This window comes from Clinocottus analis, unplaced genomic scaffold, assembly GCF_023055335.1.
Source record: "Clinocottus analis isolate CAN_PGR_092001 unplaced genomic scaffold, fCliAna1.0.p SCAF_19, whole genome shotgun sequence".
Taxonomy (NCBI): Eukaryota; Metazoa; Chordata; class Actinopteri; order Perciformes; family Cottidae; genus Clinocottus; species Clinocottus analis.
This window is the reverse complement of record NW_027175920.1, coordinates 10,002,996-10,026,670: the sequence shown is the minus strand read 5'-3', so window position 1 is coordinate 10,026,670 and position 23,675 is coordinate 10,002,996. Positions and strand designations below refer to the sequence as shown.

The 23,675-nt window shown below is 43.3% G+C and overlaps 2 protein-coding genes across 3 annotated transcripts in view; one reads left to right on the top strand and one right to left on the bottom strand.

The window, feature by feature from the left end:
- Positions 1–1,150: 1,150 nt before the first annotated feature.
- LOC137789725 (cilia- and flagella-associated protein 337) lies at positions 1,151–9,807 on the bottom strand. Its single transcript, XM_068583488.1, has 14 exons — positions 9,721–9,807; positions 9,431–9,577; positions 8,493–8,615; positions 8,236–8,407; positions 8,103–8,149; positions 7,882–8,019; positions 7,585–7,773; positions 6,651–6,842; positions 6,066–6,539; positions 5,795–5,944; positions 3,815–3,999; positions 3,180–3,319; positions 1,462–1,616; positions 1,151–1,366 (listed from the first exon to the last, which is right to left on the bottom strand). Exons 1-14 carry the CDS (start codon positions 9,805–9,807, stop codon positions 1,151–1,153), a joined length of 2,415 nt encoding a protein of 804 aa, XP_068439589.1.
- Positions 9,808–12,988: 3,181 nt separating this feature from the next.
- LOC137790014 (myoferlin-like) overlaps positions 12,989–23,675 on the top strand; it is a 25,024-nt gene continuing 14,337 nt past the window's right edge. Inside the window, exons 1-18 of one of the 2 annotated variants that reach the window (XM_068583944.1) lie at positions 12,989–13,195; positions 13,794–13,849; positions 14,261–14,352; positions 19,769–19,877; positions 19,983–20,076; positions 20,157–20,311; positions 20,515–20,643; positions 20,810–20,872; positions 20,957–21,007; positions 21,103–21,133; positions 21,446–21,561; positions 21,699–21,825; positions 21,989–22,092; positions 22,201–22,269; positions 22,360–22,403; positions 22,888–22,970; positions 23,146–23,184; positions 23,501–23,625. In XM_068583944.1, the coding sequence (XP_068440045.1) occupies positions 13,108–13,195; positions 13,794–13,849; positions 14,261–14,352; positions 19,769–19,877; positions 19,983–20,076; positions 20,157–20,311; positions 20,515–20,643; positions 20,810–20,872; positions 20,957–21,007; positions 21,103–21,133; positions 21,446–21,561; positions 21,699–21,825; positions 21,989–22,092; positions 22,201–22,269; positions 22,360–22,403; positions 22,888–22,970; positions 23,146–23,184; positions 23,501–23,625 (1,575 nt within the window). In that variant the 5' untranslated portion in view covers positions 12,989–13,107. The remainder of the gene's footprint in view (positions 13,196–13,793; positions 13,850–14,260; positions 14,353–19,768; positions 19,878–19,982; positions 20,077–20,156; positions 20,312–20,514; positions 20,644–20,809; positions 20,873–20,956; positions 21,008–21,102; positions 21,134–21,445; positions 21,562–21,698; positions 21,826–21,988; positions 22,093–22,200; positions 22,270–22,359; positions 22,404–22,887; positions 22,971–23,145; positions 23,185–23,500; positions 23,626–23,675) is intronic. The other variant, XM_068583946.1, reaches the window with a different exon arrangement.

Here is a 23,675-nt window from a genome sequence, read left to right as displayed (position 1 = left end):
GCGATAACATAATTGACAATTAGACCACAAACTTTTTCTCTCTTACTCTCACATGTTTCGTTTCTGGCGTTCACTTGACTGCACTTCTTTTTTTTTGGTCTCTCTTAAATTTAAGGACTTCACAGCGTTCTCTGCTTTATGGTTCATGTTGCCCAAATTGTGACAGAAATACAGCCAAACACACAGCACAAAGTACTGGGCCAAGCCAGAGTTTATGACCTTCAACCAAACTCAGGTTGCTATTAAAGACTCAAATGTCTGTGGAAACAACGAGGGAAGTTTCTTCGGGAGGAAGCACTTAACCATGACGTATTCCTCCATATTAGATTTGGCACAAACCGTTCACCGTCGACATCATTACTTGTTTGGACATCCTCCGTACACGCGACTATGTCTCGGCACAATTGAACGATAACATCCCAGAAAGGCTGTCGTGTCACGTCGTTCCTCAAAACTTGGACAGTATATGGTGTTTTATAAAACTTAGTTTGGGAACAAAGACCACACCCCAAACTCAGCTAATTGCCCGAGCACGAAGTACTGAATGAAGCACAATGAACCCACTCACTTCTTTTTCGCCTCATTTACGACATCCATTCTCTCTGTCTCTCTCTCTCTCTCTCTCTCTCTCTCTCTCTCTCTCTCTCTCTCTCTCTCTCTGTCTCTGTCTCACCAGACACCAGCGGTCTCTCATCGCACCCCTCCAACCTTATTTCCATGAACCCCTCTAACCTTCTCGTCCCTTCTCCCCTTCACCCCTTCACCCTTTTATCCCTTCATCCCTCGCCCCCTTTTCTCTTACTTAATCCAACCCTCTCGTTCAATCTCGCAATGCACCATTTGAAACCCATATTGCTATTGCCGTGGTCTTTGTTAGGAAAGATCCAATATGCTTTATGGGCATTTTTAGCATGTACGGCCTCAACCACACTGAGTTAGCACAACACACAGAGACGATGTGTCAACCCGCAGAGGGTTCAGCAAATTATGATATTTAGGCATTTTTGTTTCCCTGCTAGACTTTGTTTAATGTACTGAAATAAAACTCGGTAATGGACGCCCTGCCGTTTCTAGAGCTCACTCTATGACTGTTTCAAACAAATGTTTTCAGCCAAATACTCTTGAGTGATACAAGTATCGCTCATGAGCCTCACCTCTGGTAAGTAGCTGGTTCACAAATCTTCCACATCTTTTCCTGCCCAAAATGACCCACAAGGTCTCCGTCTTTTGTCCACAGTCCAGCAGAGCCGTCAGCTGAGGCTGTGAGGACGAACAGTCGGTCAGCCACCTCGAGAACGTCCACGCTCGCCAATGCCCTCTCGTGAGCCTTCCAACACTGCAGCAGAGGAGGCCGCTCACAGTCCGGCTGTGTGAAGAGAGAGCGTCTCAGGCTGAAGGCCGGGCACGGTAGCAACTCCATCTTTTATTTATTAACAGCCGCTCACAAACACAAAGACATACACTCATCTCGTGTTGGAGGTCCAGTGCGTAGTGACAGATGTCCCAGATCTGGAGACAGCCCGTTGTGTCTGCGGTGACCAGCGTGCTGTTGTTAAGCTGATCTGAGGTCAGGCTCAGCACACGCTCACCTGGCTGCTCTGGAGCATAAAACTGACCTGGAATGGAGAGGCACAACTTTTTTAAGGTGTAAAGAAACCAAGTAAAATCAAGAGGAATTTAAAATGGAACAATTAAGAATACCGTCTGGACAAATTCCCTTCTGTGACACCTCAAACGCCAGCCTTAAATGTTTTGTCACACAGCTCCCTTTTACTCTCAAATTCCTTTACGCTGTAATATACGTGCGCACATATGCAGACTGGCTCACTCATAAACACACCATGCATGCTCGTGCACACATGCAGCGGTCAGAGGGCATGAATCCCACACCACTAAACACAGATGGGATCTGGAAAGAGACATAGTAGTGGGCTGCCAGGAATGGGACAGACGGGAGGCCAAGTCGACAGTTCAGCCTGACGGTCACTGAGTGCCGTCTGTTTGTAAATCAGTTTTACGAGAGCGTCGTAAAAAACTGACAGCTGCCTGTCAATGGCTTTTATAGTTTGGAGCCTGCACCTCCCTCATACTGTGAGAGTTTCACTCTGAATTCACGTCTTTGAACTTTTGCATCAGTTCCTCTGAATGATAATCTCAGTAAGTGGAAAAAAACAAGAGCAGGACTTCCCTTGTTGTTTTCGCTTGTGTAGTGGCCAGAAATCATTGGGAGTCATTTCTACATTCTGAATGTCTAAAGGAAATTAAAAGATGCTAAGAGATAGTGGGTCCCCCCAAGAAAACCTTTATTAACATTATTTTTTACTTAAAACTAAGCAATGTCATTTTGAACATTTATGACGACATAAAACGCCCCAAAAGCTTTAAGACGAACCTTTCTGTAGTCAAATAATGATTATATTATTTACACTTTTCATCTGAACATTGAATTCTTCTGGAAATATTTGCCCTATATAACTATATTCTTTAAACCAAAAGAGCGGTTTCAGAAACGTTTTAAATAATGTTTCATTATTTTTTTTTTTTCACAATTTAAAAAAAGTTATGACGAACACCTCTCTAAATGTAAAAGACGTGAACATCGTAGCGATGAATTACAGCGCCCTCATTGTCGGCTCTCCAAATAGTTTTCAGGTTCGCGAGGCTTAAGAGGCGTGTCGGCCCAGAGCATCTGATACGGAGAGGTACAGAAAAGAGTGACGTTACTGGTGCCCTGCATACTGGTGAGAAGTGCCTGCATGCAAGAAAAAGTCAGGTTAAAGAGTAAAATGAAGAAGTACTGCGTACCGGTGAGAACCAGCCCACTTTGAGCGCTGCCAGGGAGCACTTTTTCACAGCCTAAATTATTCTCCTCCTCTGAATGCTCTCTTTCACATGATGGTCAGAAGCCAGGTTGTGAAACTGCGTAACTCAACCCATAGAGCACTTTTACACAGCCTAAATAATTCAGCTTGTGGATTTGTACAATTTTGTCCATGTAATGGAAGTTTAGGCCGCGTAAAAGTGCTCCACGGGTTGAGTCACACAATTCCACAACCTTTTTTTAATGGGGATTACGAGGAAAAAGCCCATTCAGTGGAGAATAATCCTCTAGGCTGATGTGTAAAAGTGCTCCCTGGTTAAAATTGTACTCTGCATTCATCCCAGCTTTCTTCTCTCACCATAAGTGTGCGTCTGTCCAGTGATGCTCCAAAAACAGAGACATCCGGCTTGCGATGAGACCAGGACACCTCTGTTTCTCAGCTTTCTGTTGCCAGCGCGATGCTGCAGGAACAAGAGGCTGTTCACAGGGGCCAGCGCTCTAGACGCACACCAACAAAGGCATGAAAACAGGCCACAACAATGAATACCACACACGAAGAATGCAGAACTCTTGACAATTATGTTTTTTACAACCAGACTAGAGCTAGTGTCTGTGCTGGTGGGGTTGTGAGGTAATGAATGGGGTAAAGAGGAAGAACAAACTAAATCTTTTCTTTTTTTTATTGGGAATATTGGATCATTTTACCACTGGAATGTGACAAAAAGCCCCAACCAGACTGCTGTTTTATAGCAGCCACCAAGAAGTTTGGAAAACACTGTTTTAATCTTTAACAATGTTACTTCATGCTTTTCTTAATCCAATACAACATATTCCTCTGAAGTGAAGTGACGTAGGAGTATAAAGTGGCGTACAATGGATACTTCTACTACCTCAAACATGTGCAGTACTTGAGAAAACGCTTTCACTCACTATCAACCACTGCCTGGACTTGTGCATCTTTGCTATCTTTCCATCAAGGCTGAGTTGTCTTACCCTCCCTGTGTGGCTCTCTGAAGGTGAAGTGCTGGTCCTTGCGTCTCCGGCCTCCATATGATCACCTCTCCGTCATGGCTCGCTGTGGCAACGACCCCCACAGCGGCGCACTGACACACGGCTACAATGTCCGATTTGTGGACGCCGCTGGATTTCCACGACATGTCTGCTCTTACATACAAATCCTGTATATACAGTATTCAGACGCACAAAATAAACATCAGCAAAGTAAAAGATATTAAGAAAACATGTGTATGTAGCATTCAGGTTGAAAATCTGCAGTTTGTGCTAATATAGAAAAGGTTTTTCAAAAGGCCTAACGTGCCATGTTGTCTTCAGGCTCCACTGTGTGCGTGAACTTGTTGGTTGAACTCGCCACTTCCCACTGTGACAGTTTACAAATGGTCTGACATGACATGTAATTGTTTGTGCTGCCTTGTGGAAAGCAGCGCTATTTCCTTCTCTGGTTTACTGATTTTGTTTACACCTCTGGGCTACAGTGTTGAGGTCAGCTCTTTCAAATGGGGTGGCTGTGGTCCAGCGAATGGAGTTGGCCGACCTCTCACAAGGTCGGCAGTTCGATTCCCTGCCTCCTCCTGTCCACATGGTGACGTGTTGTTGAGCGAGACGTTGAAACCTGAAGTGGCTCCCCGGGCGCTTCACAGCAGCCCACCGCTCCCACGGCTTAGGGTGGTTAAATGTAGGGCACAAGGTTGTTGCGAATATGTGACAATAAAAAAAAGGGTGAAGTTATAGCTCAGCATGGCGGACGTCAGAGAAACCCTGTTTCTGCACGGCACAGACGTATGCAATCTCACCAGGTGCATGTGTAAATGTAATTTACGTCATTCCCTAATATCATTTACTCGTAAAAAAAAACTCCCCTTACAGTTTTTTTTTTGCCTTAAAATGTTTTTCCAAAAACCGGCTGTGCTGACACAGGGGGCTTTACAATGAGAAACATTGTGAGCGGAGGAAAAACAGGACGTGAATACTGAATGTTGCCCCTGTAGTCAAGGCATGAGTCTAACCGCAGAGCAGATGGTGGTTACAGGTTGAGAGGTAAACTGTAACGCAAGAATTTGAGGAGTGAAAAAAATGCATGTCCAAACTTTTGTCTCACACTGCAGTTCATACTGGTGTTCATTCTGGCACTGGCAATGCTTCAACTTTATTTTTTATTCAAGACCAAAGTGCCAGCTCGTAGAAATGTGTCGGTGGACGTGGTGAATCTTTTCTCCAAAGCTCTGAAACATGCCAGACATTAAATAATACGATATAAGGGGCCCTTTTAAATCCGCACTCTTATTAAAAACACAGTGTTTTAAGTCTGCACCAGCTGCTTGTGTGGGACTCATCATCCAGCAGTCAACATCTGGGGAGGACCTTGTGAACGAGCAAAAGTGTGAAGTCGAAGAAGACATCTTGATGTGTGCTTCTTTTTTTGTCATTTGAGTGTGTGTGTCTGTGTGTATGTGTGTGTGTGTGTGTGTGTGTGTGTGTGTGCTACATTCCAATAATCACGTATCAATCTTAAAACACAATGGACACAGGACAGTGTAGAAGTGAGGGAGACACAGAGGGCATGACGTGCAACAAAGATCCCCGAGGCCAGAGTTTAATTTGGTGCATTGCGGTTGAATGGCATGCGCTGTAATTTAGTGATGTGATTTTCTGTTTCGGTTATTCCTCTATTTTTACAAACAAAGCTTGATACGTAAGGTGGAGGTTATGACCACCAGCGCCGTGGTGCAATGGTTTTAATGAGTGTATCCTCATGGTGCCGGTGGTTTGAGTCGATTGATGTCATGTTCCAAAAGAAGAAAGGAATAATAAGACCGCTAACAAGCAATAAATACACAGATGAACAAAATCCTTGAGTTCTTCAAAAAAATTTGGTGTGAAACAGTGAGTGTTTACAGCAACGAAAACAACTCTATCGTAGCTACCGTGGATTATTTAAAGCGCCTTTAATTTTACCTCGGCAGCTGCGATGTCGTACTGAGCGACCCGCCGGCTCCACCCAACGGACAGCAGCTGGTTGTCCTGGAGACAGGTCAACCCGGTGACCTCAGAGTTGGTCACGGGCTCCAGTTTGTGCAAGTTGAGGCCATTCAGTAAGTTCCACACCTGTCGGGGAGTCGTCTTCTCATTAACAAACTGTCTCATGCATGTGAAATGAGCAATGTTTGGTGCTGCACTTGTATCAAACTTGCAGTATTTTTGTCCAAACTGTAAAGTGGGATTTAACCTTTATCGTGCCATTGCGAGCTCCAGTGATCAGTCTTCTGTGGGAGGAGTCTAGAGTCATGCAGGTGACCTCATCTTCTCCGTGAGCGTTTAGGATCTGAAGCCGTCTCCTCCCCGTCTCCACGTCCCACAGAGACACAGACGAGTCGGCATGACCCGTCACCACCTGTCTCAGAGAAGAGTTGTACAGAGCGCAGGAGAGGGCAGGACCGCGTTGACCGTTTGGTCCAGGTTCCCCTCCTCCGTCTGTCCACCAACCGGCCCCTTCTCTTCTCGGTTCAGCCAGGTCGAGCAGTGCCAGGTGATCTTTGCATCCCACCACCAAACGAGCCTGGGTCTGCTCAGGAAGAGGAGGGCTCAGCAACAAGAAGGGGAAGTTGCCATGTTCTGGGATTCGACCTGGCTGCAGGCATGGGAACTGCAGACAGACAGTTTTCAGACAGCAATGGCTGGAAATGTCCCACACCTTCAGCTCCTGATGAAGAAACAACTAAGTCATTACCAAATAAACAAGCAGATTCACACAAATCCCAAATATGCAACACAAAAGCACTTCATATTTGAAGCTTAATCTTTACTGACTCACAGCATCTCTGGAGTAGCTGAAGATTTGCCCAACAGGTTGGTAGATTGCAACATCCAGCACCGCGGTGCGGTGACCCCGCAGCGTGGCGACGGGACGCGTGGTCACATATCGAGTCCAGAGTCTGACTGCTCGGTCACAACCTCCTGTCACCATCAACTGCAGAGACGCATTGTAGTCAAAACATTTAGCTCCCTGAAATGAGAGAAACAGAACATGGGAGACTGATCCTTCACTATACTAAAATAAAGCATGCTCTTGTCTGATGAAACTCGTCTCCTTATTTTTAACTGGGGAGTTTTGAAGGGTGGCCTCATTGTTAACATGCCCAGACAGTTAATGGGTGTATGGAATTAGCGTGCTCCTTCAAAAGAAGCCATTGTGAATAACAGGAAGCATCACCACCCAGTTTATGTAATGCCGCTTATGAAGCAGCATTACTCTGCAGTCAGTGGTTTGCCTCTGAATGCTGGGCAAGAGTCAACTTCAGAAATAACTTGATTCACATCTCATATTTGGTCCTCTGGATAAAACTGTCCACTGTACGAATCAAGTACTATCCGCACATAAGGGTTGATTGATATTGACATTATTTTATCAACGAGTTTCACGTAAAAGTCTATTTACACCCAGTTAGGTCAGGGTCACCCAGGCCAGAGTACAGCGACCTCCATCTGGCCTCAATCCACATTGAAAGTGGAAAAAAACACAAATCATTGCACTCCCTTCTTGCCAGAAATATACTTCTGATGCATCTACCTTTTTGACTTTATGGAGCGCTAACCACAATAATATGTAGAATGTAATAATATGTAGTCTAAATTGTTGGCATATGTTTCTAAAAGTTAGAAAATAATAAAGTATGCTACTTTACGAAAGATTATTCACAAAGTAACACATAACACCCTCCTATCAAACACCACACTGTGAAGGTTACCTGCTTTAATTTCCAAACGTAAGGCTCCCGCTTCAGTGTCACATTCATAAAGACCACAGAGGTGGTGTCACTTTCTGATGATGTCATGATGACGTTGGCGCCGGGCTCAAACATCACCCTGTTGATGGGTTCCTGGTGGATGTTCGGCATGTGACGGTAGGAGACCATGTTGCTGTGCTCACCCAGGTCCTGTTATCACGAGGGATAACAATGAATGCTGGCTTGTAAAATCTAGAGTGTAATCAACAAGTGGTTGTCGTCGCTGACTGCCACACTGGTTACTAGTGCCGAGCTTACTGGGAAAAAGATCCTCTGTAGACCTTTCTCTTTGTTGGGCAGATTCTTGAAAAGACCTTTCAGTGGATTCAGGAACCACAGGAGATGAACTCCTCCTTTTTCATCCCCCAGTAGCAGCAGAGAGGGTTGTTCTGGAGACTTGTAGGGGAAAACCACATAGATTCAAGGGATGGGTTTATTTCTTTAAGAGGAAACGTGTATCAAAGGAACAGTGTTCCTACCTGAACATCATGCCAGTAACAAAGAGCAGTCGGGACACTACGCAACCCTGAGAAGAATCAAGAAACAGCTAAGAGACGACGACGCGCGACCATTTAGTTTGGAACAATTCAGCATGTTCGCGATCAAGTATACCGAAGAGGTGGACATCCTCAAATACATTGCCCGTGGAGACATTGACAAAGTGCAAGTCCCTGCAGTCGGTTGCTACAGCAACCTTGTGGACGTTGCCCATTGATACAGCATCAGTGGTCCAGCCTCTGAACCTCCTCGTGTTGGCCACTTCCTCTGTTGGATCTCCAGCCAGCTGGATTAAACAGGATTAAATGTAAAACGTGTGAGTGTGTAGTACTCCCTTGTGGATGTAAAAGTATTACCATAAGGTCACTCACCCCGAGAGTTTTGAGGATGTGTAGGCTGCTGTTCCAGACAGTGATCTGACCTCCCTTACTGACACTAAGATAACGCAGTGGAGGAGGGTGAGAGACAGCAACCACGCGCACTGTTGGCTCACGCTGCAGAGCAATATGTGGAATTAAAGGCACAATAAAGGTTATTGGAGTGATAAAATTACTACTTTTAGAAAAGAATAAAATGCAGAAGTAGAGTATAGCATAGAAAATAAAACTTCTGAATATGTGAAATAAGCGTCATACTTATAAACCAATAACATTCATTTCCATCCAGAGTCAAATATCTAGCCTGTGGACAATGAATAAGAACAACATAGTTGAGTTGTTTAGCTGCAGAGGGGCAAAACAAGCTATAAGTTAGCTGACAGACACACAGCTGGCTAACATGTTAGCTAGCACTTGGCAAGGCTACTTTTGTGTGTCTGCTGCACACACAACAGACACAAAGCAAAACAAACCCATTGGAGTCCTGGTTCTGCCCACATGACAACTTTTAACACAATATTACCAGTGTTCCGGTTAATACTGGTTCATGTGGTTTTTCACGATGGGTGACCCATTTCAATTTAAAAGTATTTATTAAAGTATTAAAAGGTAAGCTTGATTAAATTGGGTTGTGGTTAGGTTTAGTTCAGTATAAGAATGCCTTGTTATATTTGTTACATGTATTTGTCATGGATAAACTACTAAAAATAGTTTCGTACAAAGAGAAGAAGCATAGATATTTCTTCATTGATGTTATCTTCCATCAGCAGTCCTCTGGCAGGTTGACGCTGAGTGAGTGTAATGAGCTGTCAAAACTATGTTGGGATCTGTGTTTCATTCAAATCCACATGTTCTTTAATCTTTGGCGCTCTCATTTAGATTCACAGAGTAAATGTTTAAGGAGATGCACCGTTCCTTCACATTTTCTCTACCTTGTTGTGAGAGCAGTGTCTGATCTGCGGCCGGGAGACCAGGAGCGCTGCTCTGGGGATGGAGGCCCGCTCTCTCTCAGTGTACTCCAGAAGCAGGTAGGAACAAAGCTGCTGCCACTTTACCTGCCCGCTACAGCTGACGTCCACCTGGATATGAAGCATTTACAAGACTCTGCATCATCATCTGCAACTCATCCTACATTCAGTTTTGCCAATGGGAGTATCCTGAAAAAAGTCCTGAAATGTAACAATATATGGCATTATTATTTCTTCTATTAATTTCTCCTCACCTCACCAAAGAACCTTTCAACCCATGTGTCCTCCACATCCGGACCAATCACAGACCTCAAAACCTCCCGGAAATCTTGGAACTTCATCCCATGCTCTTCATTTCCTCCGTGCCGTGCGCTCCTTCCTCTTGGCCGGTGTTCTTGTGCTCCAGCTTTTGGACAGGTGAACGCATTCCTCAGGAGCTGCAGGTGCTCGGGGGTTAGTTTCTCTGCAGGACTGACTCCACTGGCGGGGTCACTGCAGCAATGATCAGCGAAAGGAAATGATCAATTTGTACAGGTATTAGATACTGTCAACTTACTTACTTCTTGTGTGTGCTGGTATACATGTATGACACTTCTATTAGTAGAAATATGGCTGACAGACACTGTGGTTATGATTCAGGAGCCAATTGAAGCCAATAAGTGATCAACCAGGGACAATTGGTTGTCTTGGCATCCCTCATTGTTCTGTGTATATGTTGGACTGTTATATTAATTCCATCCAGTCACTGACATCTGGTTTGTGACTCAGTGCAGAATGAATGCAGCACTCCCCAGTGGCAGCACTGGGACAACACACTGCTGATCCCAGAACATTGCTTTAGAATCACATCATGAAGTCTCATGCATAATCATCTGAAACATACAATGACCCAAAGGGAACACATGCAACTTGAACAGTGGCTCTTAATGTGCGTATTTGGCGTGTGTTGTGAATAGGGAATAGGTTCTGCTGGGTTGGAGGACGTGTTTAAAACATCAAAGTGACGTTCGCCACCAGCAGCTCCTGTGTGGCCCTGTTGCTCGGGGAGACTGCAAGCGGGGACAATCAGTCACATGTCTCAGCATTGTGAGGTCTGTTCCAGCTCTATCAGGACATGCATGAGTGGGATCGTAAAGTAATTAAGTAATAAAAGTGTTGGCGAGTTCGCTAACAAAGGAGTGTAAAAAAAACTGTTATATCTGAAAGAGTTGGGAAAGCTGTGTTGGGAAAGGTGGAATAAATCTTTGTTAGTGTCTGAGTGGAGACAAAATGTGAGTCTGAGATGCAAATGTTCTTGACAGAAGACTTGATATAACTTATTGTAACCTTTTGGAAGGATGGATGCATGGGTGGATGGATGAAGGGTAATGAGTGATACCAATATTTGTATTTTCCCCAGTGACATTGTTTCTTTTGACAGGAAAAAGTTTTGAGATGATAAAATGTCTGATGAATTGGTGTCATATGAAAAATAAAGAAAGAATTGGATGATTATGAGGTTCAGCCATATCATGCAAAATGAACACACTTTTGTTTGCAATAATAGGTCACACACACAGTTATTTAACAGTGATCAGTTGTATATATCAAGATCAGATAAATAGGTTTAAAAAACACACAAATAAAACTCACCAAAACCGCCTGTGTGGTATTTCTCTCTCATAAAGCCAAGGTTTTTTGTTGTTTCTTAAAGTATACATATTTATAACCGAAGCCACTTTAAAGTCTTCCAAACACTAGCTGCTCCATCTCCTGTTGCATTTTAAATCCAGGTTTAATCTCAAGTCGTCACTGTTGAAAGTTCTTCAGACCCGATGCTGCAGCACCCACAAGCACTGAGGCCGATCTGAGCTCCCCGACATGCTCCGAGCCTAAACACGCAGGGCCTTTGTTTCCATCCCTCCCTCTGTCTTCTCAGGCAGACCTCATTTGCTCAGACAAAGCTTCTTGTCTCCAGAAAGAGAAGGAATGTCCAGGTCCACGGATCAATAAGCCATCCGTCACAAGCGTCTGACCGCTCCGAGAGGGGAAAGTCAACACATCGCTGCTGAGAAGACCGTGGAGAGCTGAGAGCTTCCAAAAGGACTGCTCGTCAGCTGGAGGTAACAGAGCCACGAACTCTCAGTGGATTAATCATTCAAGGAGGCAAAGTTAGCCAGGACCCAGGAGAGTTAATACTGGCCACTTTTGGACAAGGACAGCTGTTTAAACATAACAAGGACTCTGCAGGAATCTTTAATACTACATTTTAAACTGCACATATATTTTAGATAAAAAAGAGTAAGCGCAAACATCATTATCTGTCATGATTTGTAAACCCCTCACAGACTTCTGCAACTGATGCAGTTTAATTATTGCCAAGCAACTCACAGCACTCCTGCTCACCACTTCAATGAGCATGAGCTATCCAGAGTGGCCTCCCACGAGGTTCAATGAAGGTCCCCAAGTCCCAGTGCAGTCTGGTCTGCAGGGCTATTTCTTCAGCCCGACACACACTAGTAGCCTGTACTGTAACGGGCTCTACATAATTCATTTCTATATGATGCAATGGTCAGTAATGGACAACAGAAAATAGTGGCAGATGGTAATACACCTTTTCCACAGCACATTTTGTGCTTGGGATAGCAAGAAAAACCCAGGTGGAACATACAAAGATCTCCTAATTTGCCATGTAGACCTTTTACAGAACACTCTGTCGTAACAGTAATGTCATCAGTGGGTCTGTGAAGAGGATCATCTGAGACAGACATCACGACAACTACCACCGCAACAGGTAGAAGAACACAAGTGGATATCAATTGTATTTTGTACAACTTTACTGGGCCACATTTGTCAACGTCCCCGTAGATATTTGCTTTAGCACATGACAAAATTATAGAAACATCTACACAAGCAGCAATTTTTGCAGGTTTCAAAATGTTTTATACAGTAGAAATATCAGGCGCGCCAATTATGTAAAGCAGTGCAAAGACAGAAACAAGTAATGGTGGATAATATAAGCTCATATGTCAGGACATATAGTGCATTGTACTCTGTGGGTTGGATTTTGATTGAAATGTGTCCCTGGTCGTGGGTATTTATGTTCTTATTTAATTTTTTGCAAAGTGAATAAGGTATTTGCTTCAGGCTGGGACGGCCTCTCGACTGGCCTCAGTCAAATCTATCATGCAGCCACTAGATGGAGCCACATACACATCTTGGACCCAACATGCAGAGGCTTGCAGGGGGAGCATCTGATGATGTCATTAAACCCTCTCAACTAAATAGTTTTGGGCTACACTGCAATATATTCTTCATCCTGAGCTGAATGAAAGGAATACGGAACTGTGCTGTGTAGTTTGCGTTGAGCCGTCTCCTCTCAGCTGGACTCACACGGGACAGCAGACGCTCTCTGGCTTCCACACACACACACACACTCACACACACACGCACACAATGATTACACCCCCGTGACCCGCCCTTCTTCCCCCTCTCTCTCTCACCAGCGGGTCCGGGAAATATACTTCCTGAGCCCTGCCCCGTCTGCTTCAGTGATGATGGGGCAGTGAGGATGGCAAAGCCACGACGAGCCTGTGGAGATTTGTTTTTCATTTAATTCCCCAACTTCACACATTTAGTCTGCCTGTAGCCTGTTTGCTGCCATGTTGCGGGTTGTGGTAGAATCGGCTAAAGGTCTGCCGAAAAAGAAACTTGGAAACCCTGATCCAATTACCTCTGTGATTTTTAAAGGTGAGTCTCACAAGTCTTAAAGTTGAAACTATGTTCGGTCTTCGGGAAAAAAAAAACACTTGTGGCATGACATTTGATGTTAAATAAGTCTGTAAAGTGTGTCTTCTGGACTAAATAGTAACTTTATGGTCGCTAACTTGATTAAACTTTATATATGATTACGAACGACGAACTTGACAGTGTTGCTGTGCTTTTAGTCCATGCAATAAAGGAAGGACATTATATCCTTCAGCTATAAATGAAATATATACTGTCTCCCTGATGACGAAATAATCTTGGCAATCACCCCAGTTGCCCTCAGCTGTCTTTTTTAACCCAGGTTGCCTTCATCACTCACAGGTGTGGCAGCTTCTCTTTCCCCCATTTCTCCCCGTAAAGACATAAATTGCAGGTCACTGACACGACTCTTATGAAGCAGGACAAACTGCAATTACTTAACTTTGTCAGCTGAACGAGTGGGTAAAACTATTGCAGCTGTATTTTTGGGGGGTTTGTTGATCTAATTATGTCCTAATTGAGAGATGTCATGCTCCATACAGTATGCTCTTTGTATATCCACTGACGGTTTTTTTTATGTGTGAAATGATTTGACTTTCAGATGAGAAGAAGAAAACCAAACAGATCGACAGTGAGCTGGATCCAGTGTGGAACGAGGTACATCTAATTACAGACGCACACATCTAAACATGCAGATATCTCTGCGACCATCTTGTACTTTGATTTTTAATCGGTTAGTTTTGATCAGCTGCCAAGGGAAGGATACATAATTGCTATAATACAAGATAATCCCGTCAGTGCAGCAGTACACATCACATGGTAAACATATGACAATCACCTTATGACTGTCGCATATTGAGCATGAACACGGTCCATGTTACTTGATATAGATTAGTGTCTGTTTTGGTGTTTTGTGTCGTATTGACTGAGTTGCAAAATCAACTTGATCAATATTCAGTCAGGTTGCATCAATTGGAGGTCGTGCCCTCAGACACGACGCTGCTGCTTCTGGACACCACACGGATTGGAGCACCATATCTAACGCGTGTCCCTCATCTTGTCTTGCAGGTGCTTGAGTTTGATCTGAAGGGCACTGGGCTGGACTCTCGCTCCTACATAGACGTGATTGTGAAAGACTATGAAACGATTGGGAAAAATAAGTAAGTGCAACACAAGTCCACAGGACTGATGTTCTTGTTGGCTTTGGCTTTTGTGCAACACATGGATCACAGTGATGAAAGAGAAGATGTGCACCTCGCCTTCTTGAATCCCTGTGACAACTTTGTTTTGTCTGAACAAAGACTTTCTCGCTGTTGGCTAACAGTACGTCTTTCTGTTGTATAAATAGCATTTATTATTATTTTAAGCACAGTTTTTTTTAGATACAAAACAAGCTGTCGTTTCGTCTCAGTCTGCACCTTAGCTCCAAAATAAGTGGAAAGGCCAAAGTTTCACCACCCACTGGTTAAAGGCTTTATCAGCGATACACATTAACACAGATGGAAGTTACATATTTTCACAGTAACCCTGTGGCGTTATGTTGCAAGCTGACTGTACTCTCTCACACCCGGCCTGCCCTGTTGAGACTTGCTGCACCGTGTAGGAGGACTGATCCTCATTGGGCAACATCAGATGGATGAATTGCTTTTGTCCCCCCCCCCCCTCTCTTACTCTATCGTAGGCAAACAAAGCTCTCTGTCTCTCATACTCTCTCTCTCTCTCTCTGTCTGTCTGTCTGTCTGTCTGTCTGTCTGTCTGTCTGTCTGTCTGTCTGTGTCTCTCTCTCTCTCTCTCTCTCTGTCTCTGTCTCTCTCTCTCTCCCTCCCTCCCTCTCTCTGTCTCTCTCTTTGTCTCTCTGTCTCTCTTGGGTGTGTGTGTGTGTCACTGAGATCGGGGAAAATACTCTATGTGGCATTTAGCTGCCAAATGATAGTCGTGTAATTGTGGCACGAACTGCACGTATGCACTTCTCTAGTACTGTGCGTGAGTTGCTGTCATGCAACATGCTTCTGTAAATGTTTTTTTTAAACAAGCTCAATGTTTCCATCTCAAGCTAAAATCACATCTGGGTCCAATATAGACAAACCACGAAGATTGTTTCTTTGACATCACTAATTACTGCGATCCAAGTTGTTTCTATCGTAGGAAAGCAAATCTCATTAAAAGGTATTTGTCTTTATACTTAATGTCTAACAGAGCCATAACGTGGCATGCGTATGTTCTTATCTAATGTTCCCCCAGCGCATGGGACAGGCATAACTGAGGGGCGGAGCTTTGCAGATGTGCCTCCACAGCACACGAGTCCTTGTTAAATTGAGTCAGGTTTTCCACTGGGCTGGCCCGTCTGACTCCCTGAAGAACTACACTGTGGGAGCAGAAACGGACTTCTCTGTCTCAAATAGTTTTCCAGCTGGTGTTATGGGTAATCCCGGTTGTCACGGCAACAAAAGGGGAACCAAAAAAAAAAATCTAATTAGATTTAGGAAGAAAAAGAGTTCCTCCTGTGTGTACCAATAGTCTGGATTGTAAGATTTGACAATCAAACTCTGCCCAAAGTGAGTTGAAGAAAACGTCATGAACCAAATGTTTAAGTTCTTTTCACGTATTCTTTAGGTCTGAACATGATTGAGCTTTAAATAAAGTTGGTTATATTCGATTCATATTCTGTTGAAAGTGTTTTAGACTGGTCAAAACACAAATACAACTCTACAGCCATGTTGGCAGCTCAATGCTAACGTTGGCATATTAAAATGCTACCAATAGAAATGCTGACGTTCAGCATATAATGTGTGTTGGCATGCTAACATTTGTTGATTGGCACTAAAGACCGAATAAAGTTGAAGCTCATGTTATTACTTTTACAGGAATTTGGTCAAACTTAAATATTGGACAATTGAAATTCCAACACGATAAATTCACTAGATTTAAAAGTCAGGTGATCACCAACATTACCATAACACTTCACCCACTGGGGATCATGAACATCGGTACCAATCTTCACAGTAATCCGGTCAACCCTTGAGATATTTAAAAGGCATTAAAAGATGTTGAGATCGATATATATAAGTGTATACTTGGACTCTGGAGGCGCCCCAGCATTAAAATGTCTCCTTTTTCATATCTAGATCATATTCCACAGCAATCCATACAATATTTATGTTTTTACTCATGCACTATGAAAGGTCAGGGATCACACAAGTCCTCAGGATTCATCCTCTGAGGACCATGAATGACATCACAAGAAGTTGTTGATGGATTACAGACTAATGTTGCTATCCCCAGAGCCGCTATCCCACGCTGCTTACATGGCTAAAAATAATAGTTAAAAATCTCTAGACTGTTAATTTTTAACCATGAATGAGTTTCACTTAACCTTAATCTCCTGCTTTGCGCGCTTAAAAAAAATCATTTATTTTATCCTACTAATGTTTTAAATCAGGCTTCATGAGGAATATGCTGTAAAGTTCGACTTCAGTGATTCAGACTTTAAGTCATTGCCTGGTTAGTTTTTTGATAACGCTGATATAAGGAAATGGCCACTAAGCTATGACCATTAATATTATATATTAACTTGCTGCACAAATACACTAGGAATGTGTGGATGGTGAAACCCAGGCTAAAATCTTTCAGTAAGATTTGGCCGGAAATGAACACGCACCAGAAGCTCAGAGTATTGTTTAATTTCCCGTCTTTATAAAACCTTTGGATCGGTCCAAATACTTCACTTCCTTTATAAAAAACACTTTCTGGATTGTGGAGCCTTGGAGCACTTGATAAATACGACTCAACAGTCACAATCGGGGACCAGCGTTTGCTAATTTCCACAAATCTGATCCGAGCGGTGTCATCACACTCGATCTGTGATAGAGACGAGTTATGTCAGGGGAGCGTGTCGACGCCTTGAACTGAAACCCAGCCAAGGACACGCTTGTAGAGCTGCTTGTGTTGAAAGTCACGCTTTCCCTTCACGGATAGGTGATCATAGTTAACTGGTTTGCATGAACCAAAAGTTTAAACCTGTGTTTTGGCTAAAGAAGTCTGTTGCTCTCCTGGATGTAGGAGGCCGACAAAAGGAAGAACTGTACTTGCGTCCTATTATTATAACTCCACATACGCAAGTTAAGTCTGTCGGAGATTTGTGATTGTTTAGACGTCGGAACTTTATCAGCTGAGGTGGGATGTGACTCAGCAGAGCCTGGCATTACTCACGATCTGTTTTGGTCTTTCGACTGTGTGTTTGCACGGATAACAATGGAGGAAATATGTCCAGGCCCTGACCTTTTTATATTCTGTTCCTAATGTCAGTTCTGGGTGTTAAGTGTCCCATAACTTTTGGAAGCTGTTAAAAAGCAGTTGTGGCGATTGACACCGTACAATCATCAAGTAGGATTCAAATGTCTTGCAGATTATAACAATATTTGAATGCACCTATCGTGATGTAGTCGAGCTGAAAACAGAAGTTGAACATGCAAACTATCTGAGAAGGGACAGCCCTACACCTGAATCAGGTCACCGACACCTTTTTTTAAATAGTTTGGAGCCAGAAAGCAGCTGGCAGAAGCGCCTCATAGAGGGGATGAGAGTCGCATCAACCCTGAACAGTCATGTGTCTCCAATGAGCATCCAGTGAGATTCAAGGCTACATACCAGGTTCATAGACTCACTGACTCCCCGGAGAATCCCTGGAGCAGCGGCAACTATAACTCGCTCCCTTTCTCCTCCCAAACTCCAACTCTTTGTGTAGTGACAGAAAGTGTAACCTGATATGAGTAACTGTATACAGTTCATATCTAACGTTGCTCTATTTCTATTATAGTGCAGTAACACATCTGAGATTCTGCTAATGCTTCAACGTCTTGACGTTTTTGATCTGTTATGTTTCGAAAGACAGACTTTCTTGATAGAAGTTAATTATCTAATAGAAGTTCTGTTGGCTTCTCACAGGATGGCGGTGTTTTTTTATTATGACATCTTCTATCCAGGCCAAATACATGTTGTCAGCAACGGGAGGACAACACCCTTTGAATTTAAGGTCTGACTGAAAGCTTTGTGGTCTGATCAGTCTGATGCATCTGATTCTGAGCCTCAGTGACGTTATTGAGGAAACGGAGTTGGGTCAACAGAAATGCTGCCAAAATGTTATGACTTGGTCAAAGAATAACACGGTTCACATGATGTACTGCATTCCATCAGCCACATTGTTGGTTAATAAACCAGCAACTCTGTGTATTTGTTACTGATAAAACCTCAAACTATTGGAGTCTCCACAACAGTAATGACTCTTACCTTCATGAAGGTCATCATGTTCTCAGGTGTTGACTTTTGTGTAGTGATGGAAAACATTTAGTAGTGAGCTGCTGTAGATTACTGTGTTTAAACAAAGAGTTGTTTTTGTTGTTCAGCTGCTCTCATTGATATTGTATTCAATGGACAAAACCGTAGAAACATCAGTTTCAAATATCTGGACTTGAACTGCTTATTTGGCACGATTTTAGGATTTGAATAAAAAGTGCCACTTCATAAAAAATGTAATATTGAGTTTATAGATAAATATAGTACATATTTTATAATATTGTGCACATAATCTAGTGCCTTTCAAACACTGCTTTTTTTTTTTGCACTTCTAGTTCCAGACTCTCCACCTTTCTGCCCTCAAATTGAGTGTAATCCATTTGCTAATAAAAATAACAAGCTGCTAATACCATGCTAAACGACGTTTTAGCATGAACGCTATGAGAATGTTGTTTACATTTTCTATCACCTTATCGTGAATCATTTTAGCCACGATAACTGTAGTCTACATCTAATATTGTAACATATTGTCTATTGTTTGTCAGAGCTAACCCCGACAGACACTTTTGCACATTTAGTTTCATATAATTATTTCTTTGACGTGTCTAAGCTTAAAGCCACACACGTCATAGTGATTTTAGTTCAACTTTATTATGTATCCTTTATTTTAATGCATTCTTTTGACAATTGTTGATTCATTCGATAATTATGTTCTACTTAATCATCATCCTCATCATCAATATGTTGATATTGAAAATGGATAGAAATTGCTCAACAAAAAAAGGTAATGATTAACAATCCATAAGGAAACAGTTTGACAGAGAGGTTAATGACTTGCAATTAAATGTTTTTAATTTTTACCATATTGTTATTTGAGGGCTAATTTGAATGTCTCAAACTGTGGTTCTGTTGTTTGTGTCTGGTGCTTAAATGGCCTTCAAATGGAATAGTCGGTTCATTTTCGTGCTCTAGTCCCAGATGATCTAAGCACTGTGCATCTCTAGCTGGTAGCTTGTGTGCAGTTTTAACTGCGCTGGCTTCTGAGGTGCGTTTGTTTGTTTCAGCAGGCTGGGCTTGTTGGCTCTGGGCGGTGACCTGTTATAGGCCCCTTTTGTAAATGTAACATCACTGAGCGCACATACAGCATTTAATTTCTGTGTGGTCTGTAACTTGTTTACTGATGTTGCCTGACTAGAACGGCAGCTCGTGTTACGTTCTGTTAAATCACCGCCAAATTCTCACCAAGCGCATGTTATTCCCCTCGTGTGTTTTTTTTCCTAACAGATTCCTAGGGTCAACCAAAATCTCTCTGAAAGACCTCGCCTCAGGTCAGATGAGATCACTGCCATCCAAAAATGTTCCTTTGGTCAATGAAAGTGGACAGAATATTGGAGTGAGTTTCTTTCTGCTTGAGTATAATGAATACAAGCAACGGGAAGGCGACCTTCCTCATTAAAGAAATACTGAAATAATAGACCAGCCGATCATTTAATTCCAGGCTACAATCGATCTCGTGATTGGCTACGATCCTCCAGCCAACGCGGCACCAAACCTCAATGACCCTCATGCAGGAGATGCGACAGTGGATGCAGGTATGTTATGCAATGCAGTAAAGATTGGTAGCATGAAATGCATGCCAGGTATTTGATCATCTTGTTTTTCTGCTGATTAGATGGCGGTGAGGAGGCGGGTGAGACTCTTCCAGATGGGGGCCAGAGTGGCTCAGCAGGGGTCTCCTCGTCCCCCGGTCAGGCCGCTAGCCTTCGTCAGAAGCTGGTCCGGGCACAGAATCGCCACCGACTAGTCAATAAACCTCAGGACTTCCAGGTCGGTTTGTGTTGGCGCGATCATCAACAAAGACCATCGCGCTATATTCTTAATATGCAGATTACGTACTTTTTTTTTTTTAGCAGTAACTACAGAAAGATACTTTACACAAGGCTCATTTCATGGCTCAAGATCTGCTTTCATACCGCCACAAGCTAAATGAATTCATCCACTCTGATGCTGTGATGCCGCGTGTCCTTCAGATTCGGGTCCGAATCATCGAGGCCCGTCAGCTGTCTGGCAACAACGTCAAACCAGTGGTGAAGGTTATTGTGTGTGGAGAGACCCACAGGACGAGGATCAAGCGGGGCAACAACCCCTTCTTTGATGAGGTACTCTCACTTTACTTTTACTGAGAGGCAATATAAGTAAAAAATGTGTTCCTGTGATCAGTTTGACACTTTAAATAATTTGGCATAGGTTAAATTGTGCTGGATGGAAGTACATGTTACATTTTCATTGAAACTTTGGATGATTTTTTTTTTTTTTCCCTTGTAGATATTCTTCTATAACGTCCACATGCTCCCATCAGATCTGTTTGAAAAGCAAATCAGCATCCGGGTCAGTTTGCGTATTGACAGCATTGGATCTCGACATGTTGCATTTGTACAAATACTTACAAACTGCGAATGCTCTTTTCTGCAGGTGTACAATTCCTATTCACTGAGGGCTGACAGTCTCATGGGACAATTCAAGGTACCTGGTCTCATTTCGTCGTCACATGTTTGTGAAGAGAATGTGTTAATGCCTCAGTGAGAGTCTGGCTGATCTGGTTTTGTTCTCTCACACAGCTGGACGTTAGTTATGTTTATGATGAACCAGGTGAGCTCGGCACAAACCACAGATTTGTGTGTCATTTACATTTTCTCACAGGATGTTTTGAAGAGGGTTAATATAGTCTTTTTTTTTTTGGTATGATGTTCAGCTTGGGTATTTCTGTTCTTTAACCTGGGAATTAGATCCTTTTGAGAAGTGTATTAGTTTTTAAAAACTTGGTTTTAATTCATTTGAATGTTATCATAATGCTTTTACGAGTGAATAATAAGTATGCGTTCAAGGTTAGTTTTAATCTACCCGTACATGCTACTCGATGGTGTTGACCGTGAATGTGTGTGTCTGTGTGCGTCGATGCAGCCCACTGTGTCATGAGGAAGTGGCTCCTGCTGAATGATCCAGACGACTCCAGCTCCGGGGCCAAAGGCTACCTCAAAGTCAGCCTCTTCGTCGTTGGGGCCGGAGACGAGCCTCCGGTACGACTCAGACTGCAGCTCTCGGATGGTTTTCGCTGCCGCTGGTTGCTTCCTCTTTTCCGCATGTAAATATGGTGGTTCTGCCCCTCGCCCTCTTTCATGAACTCTTCTCTGTTCTTTCTCACTCCACGCTGCAGGCGGAGAAGGGGGACTCGAGTGACGATCAGGATGACATAGAGAGTAATCTGCTTCTGCCAGCTGGTGTGACTCTGAGATGGGCCACCCTGTCACTGAAGGTGTTCAGGGCTGAGGACATTCCCCAGAGTAAGACACGCTGTAGTCATTATTTAATATTGCATTAAATAATAAAAAACACAGATCTAAAAGTAGAACTTGCTGAAACTGAATTATTTACATTTTCTGGCTGGCAAAACTGAAAAAAATGATGATTGATTAATGAATTCTTCCACTGTTTTTGCGTTTACAGTGGATGATGCATTCGTCCAGACCATGAAAGAGATTTTTGGCGGGGATGGAAACAAGAAGAACCTGGTGGATCCGTTCTTAGAGGCTCGCTTCGCTGGCAAAAAGGTTTCTGAACATTGTGAACATCTTTTCAGCTGCGGTGTTGAATGTAAGCGTGCTGCATATCATGTTGTGTAACAGAAGAAAAGCTGACTTGATTGTGTTCCTCTGCAGTTGTGCACTCAGATCGTGGAGAAGAATGCAAACCCAGAGTGGAACCAAGTGCTGAACCTCCAAGTAAAGGTGAGAGGATGGAAAGTGTTGTTCTGACCCAGCACCACAAAAGAAAGACAAAATGGACACTTTCTAACTTGCTTCTTGTGTTTTCTGTAGTTCCCCTCCATGTGTGAGCGGGTCAAGCTGACCGTCTTTGATTGGTAAGTCAAACAACATTAGAATTTATATTTAAAAGATTGACTGTCGTTCTTTTGTTATTCAGACTTAAGAAAGTGTAGACAATATTTGTGTGTCTCCATGGCCCATCACCAACCACATGAGACTTATGATTCGGGCTGTGCAGGCCCCTCCCTTCCCCTCAATAACACCCTCTGGGATCCTGTTGGCACCGTCTCTCAACTAATTTAATCATCGTGCGTTTCGGAGCGAACAAACTGACCGATAACTCTGGTCCAGGAAGGCTGAAGGGAAATAAGTCCAAGAGGAAAGGTTAAAACAACTGTGGGCCTCAGGAGGTGTTGAAAACCCGCTCAGGTCTCTGACCCAATAAAGAGACTTTGTTTTCTATTCCGTGTAACAATGCCTCTACATTTTTTTAATGTCTATGCTGTTTCACAGTGAATTACGAGTGAAGTGCTTTGTGTGGATGCAGCGGGAGTCTAAAGGTGTCATGTGTGGTTGCAGGGATCGTTTGACAGGAAATGATGCCATTGGCACTACATACCTGAACCTGGCTAAGATAGCCTCCTCTGGTGGAGAGATTGAAGGTAGGAATTTGTTTTCAATAAAACCTTTTCAGTCCCTAATAGGTCTGGATCTTTTGTGATAACCCCGACATGAAAACCAACATTTTCACATTTGAAAAACCATTGTGACGCTGTCATTCCTGTTTGTTGACGACTTCTAAATGGTACTCGCATTGTCCTTTTTCTCCTGGAATAGAGGAACATGCGGAAAGTGGGGAAATGACGTCATACGAAGGTTCAATTGTGCTCTTTTCCCCCTCTGTGTTGCATGAGATGTACTGCGTTAATAAGCATGTTGTGCACGCTAATTTGATGAAGTCTTTTTGTGCACATCACTAATGAAGCTGTGCTGTGCGATAGTATCCAAGTGTCTAACCGTTTGTGTTGCCGTAGTGCCTGCCGCTCACTCACCCAGCATTCACTGTTTCCGCCTCCAGCTGTTCACCACCACCGCCTCAAATACCACAACACTGTACTAACGCCAAAGCTTCGCGTGGCTTCGCTCGAGTCTAACCTTAAAGAGATTTAAGTCCATCTCCATCTCTCCGCAGCGAACACGGGGCAGTCTGAAGTGGGCTTCCTGCCCGTCTTCGGGCCCTGCTATGTCAACCTGTACGGCAGCCCCAGAGAGTTCTCCGGCCTGCCAGACCCCTATCAGGATCTCAATTATGGCAAAGTACTGAATACATTCGTTCGTCTTTTCTAAAACTTGTGTTTCTTCTCACC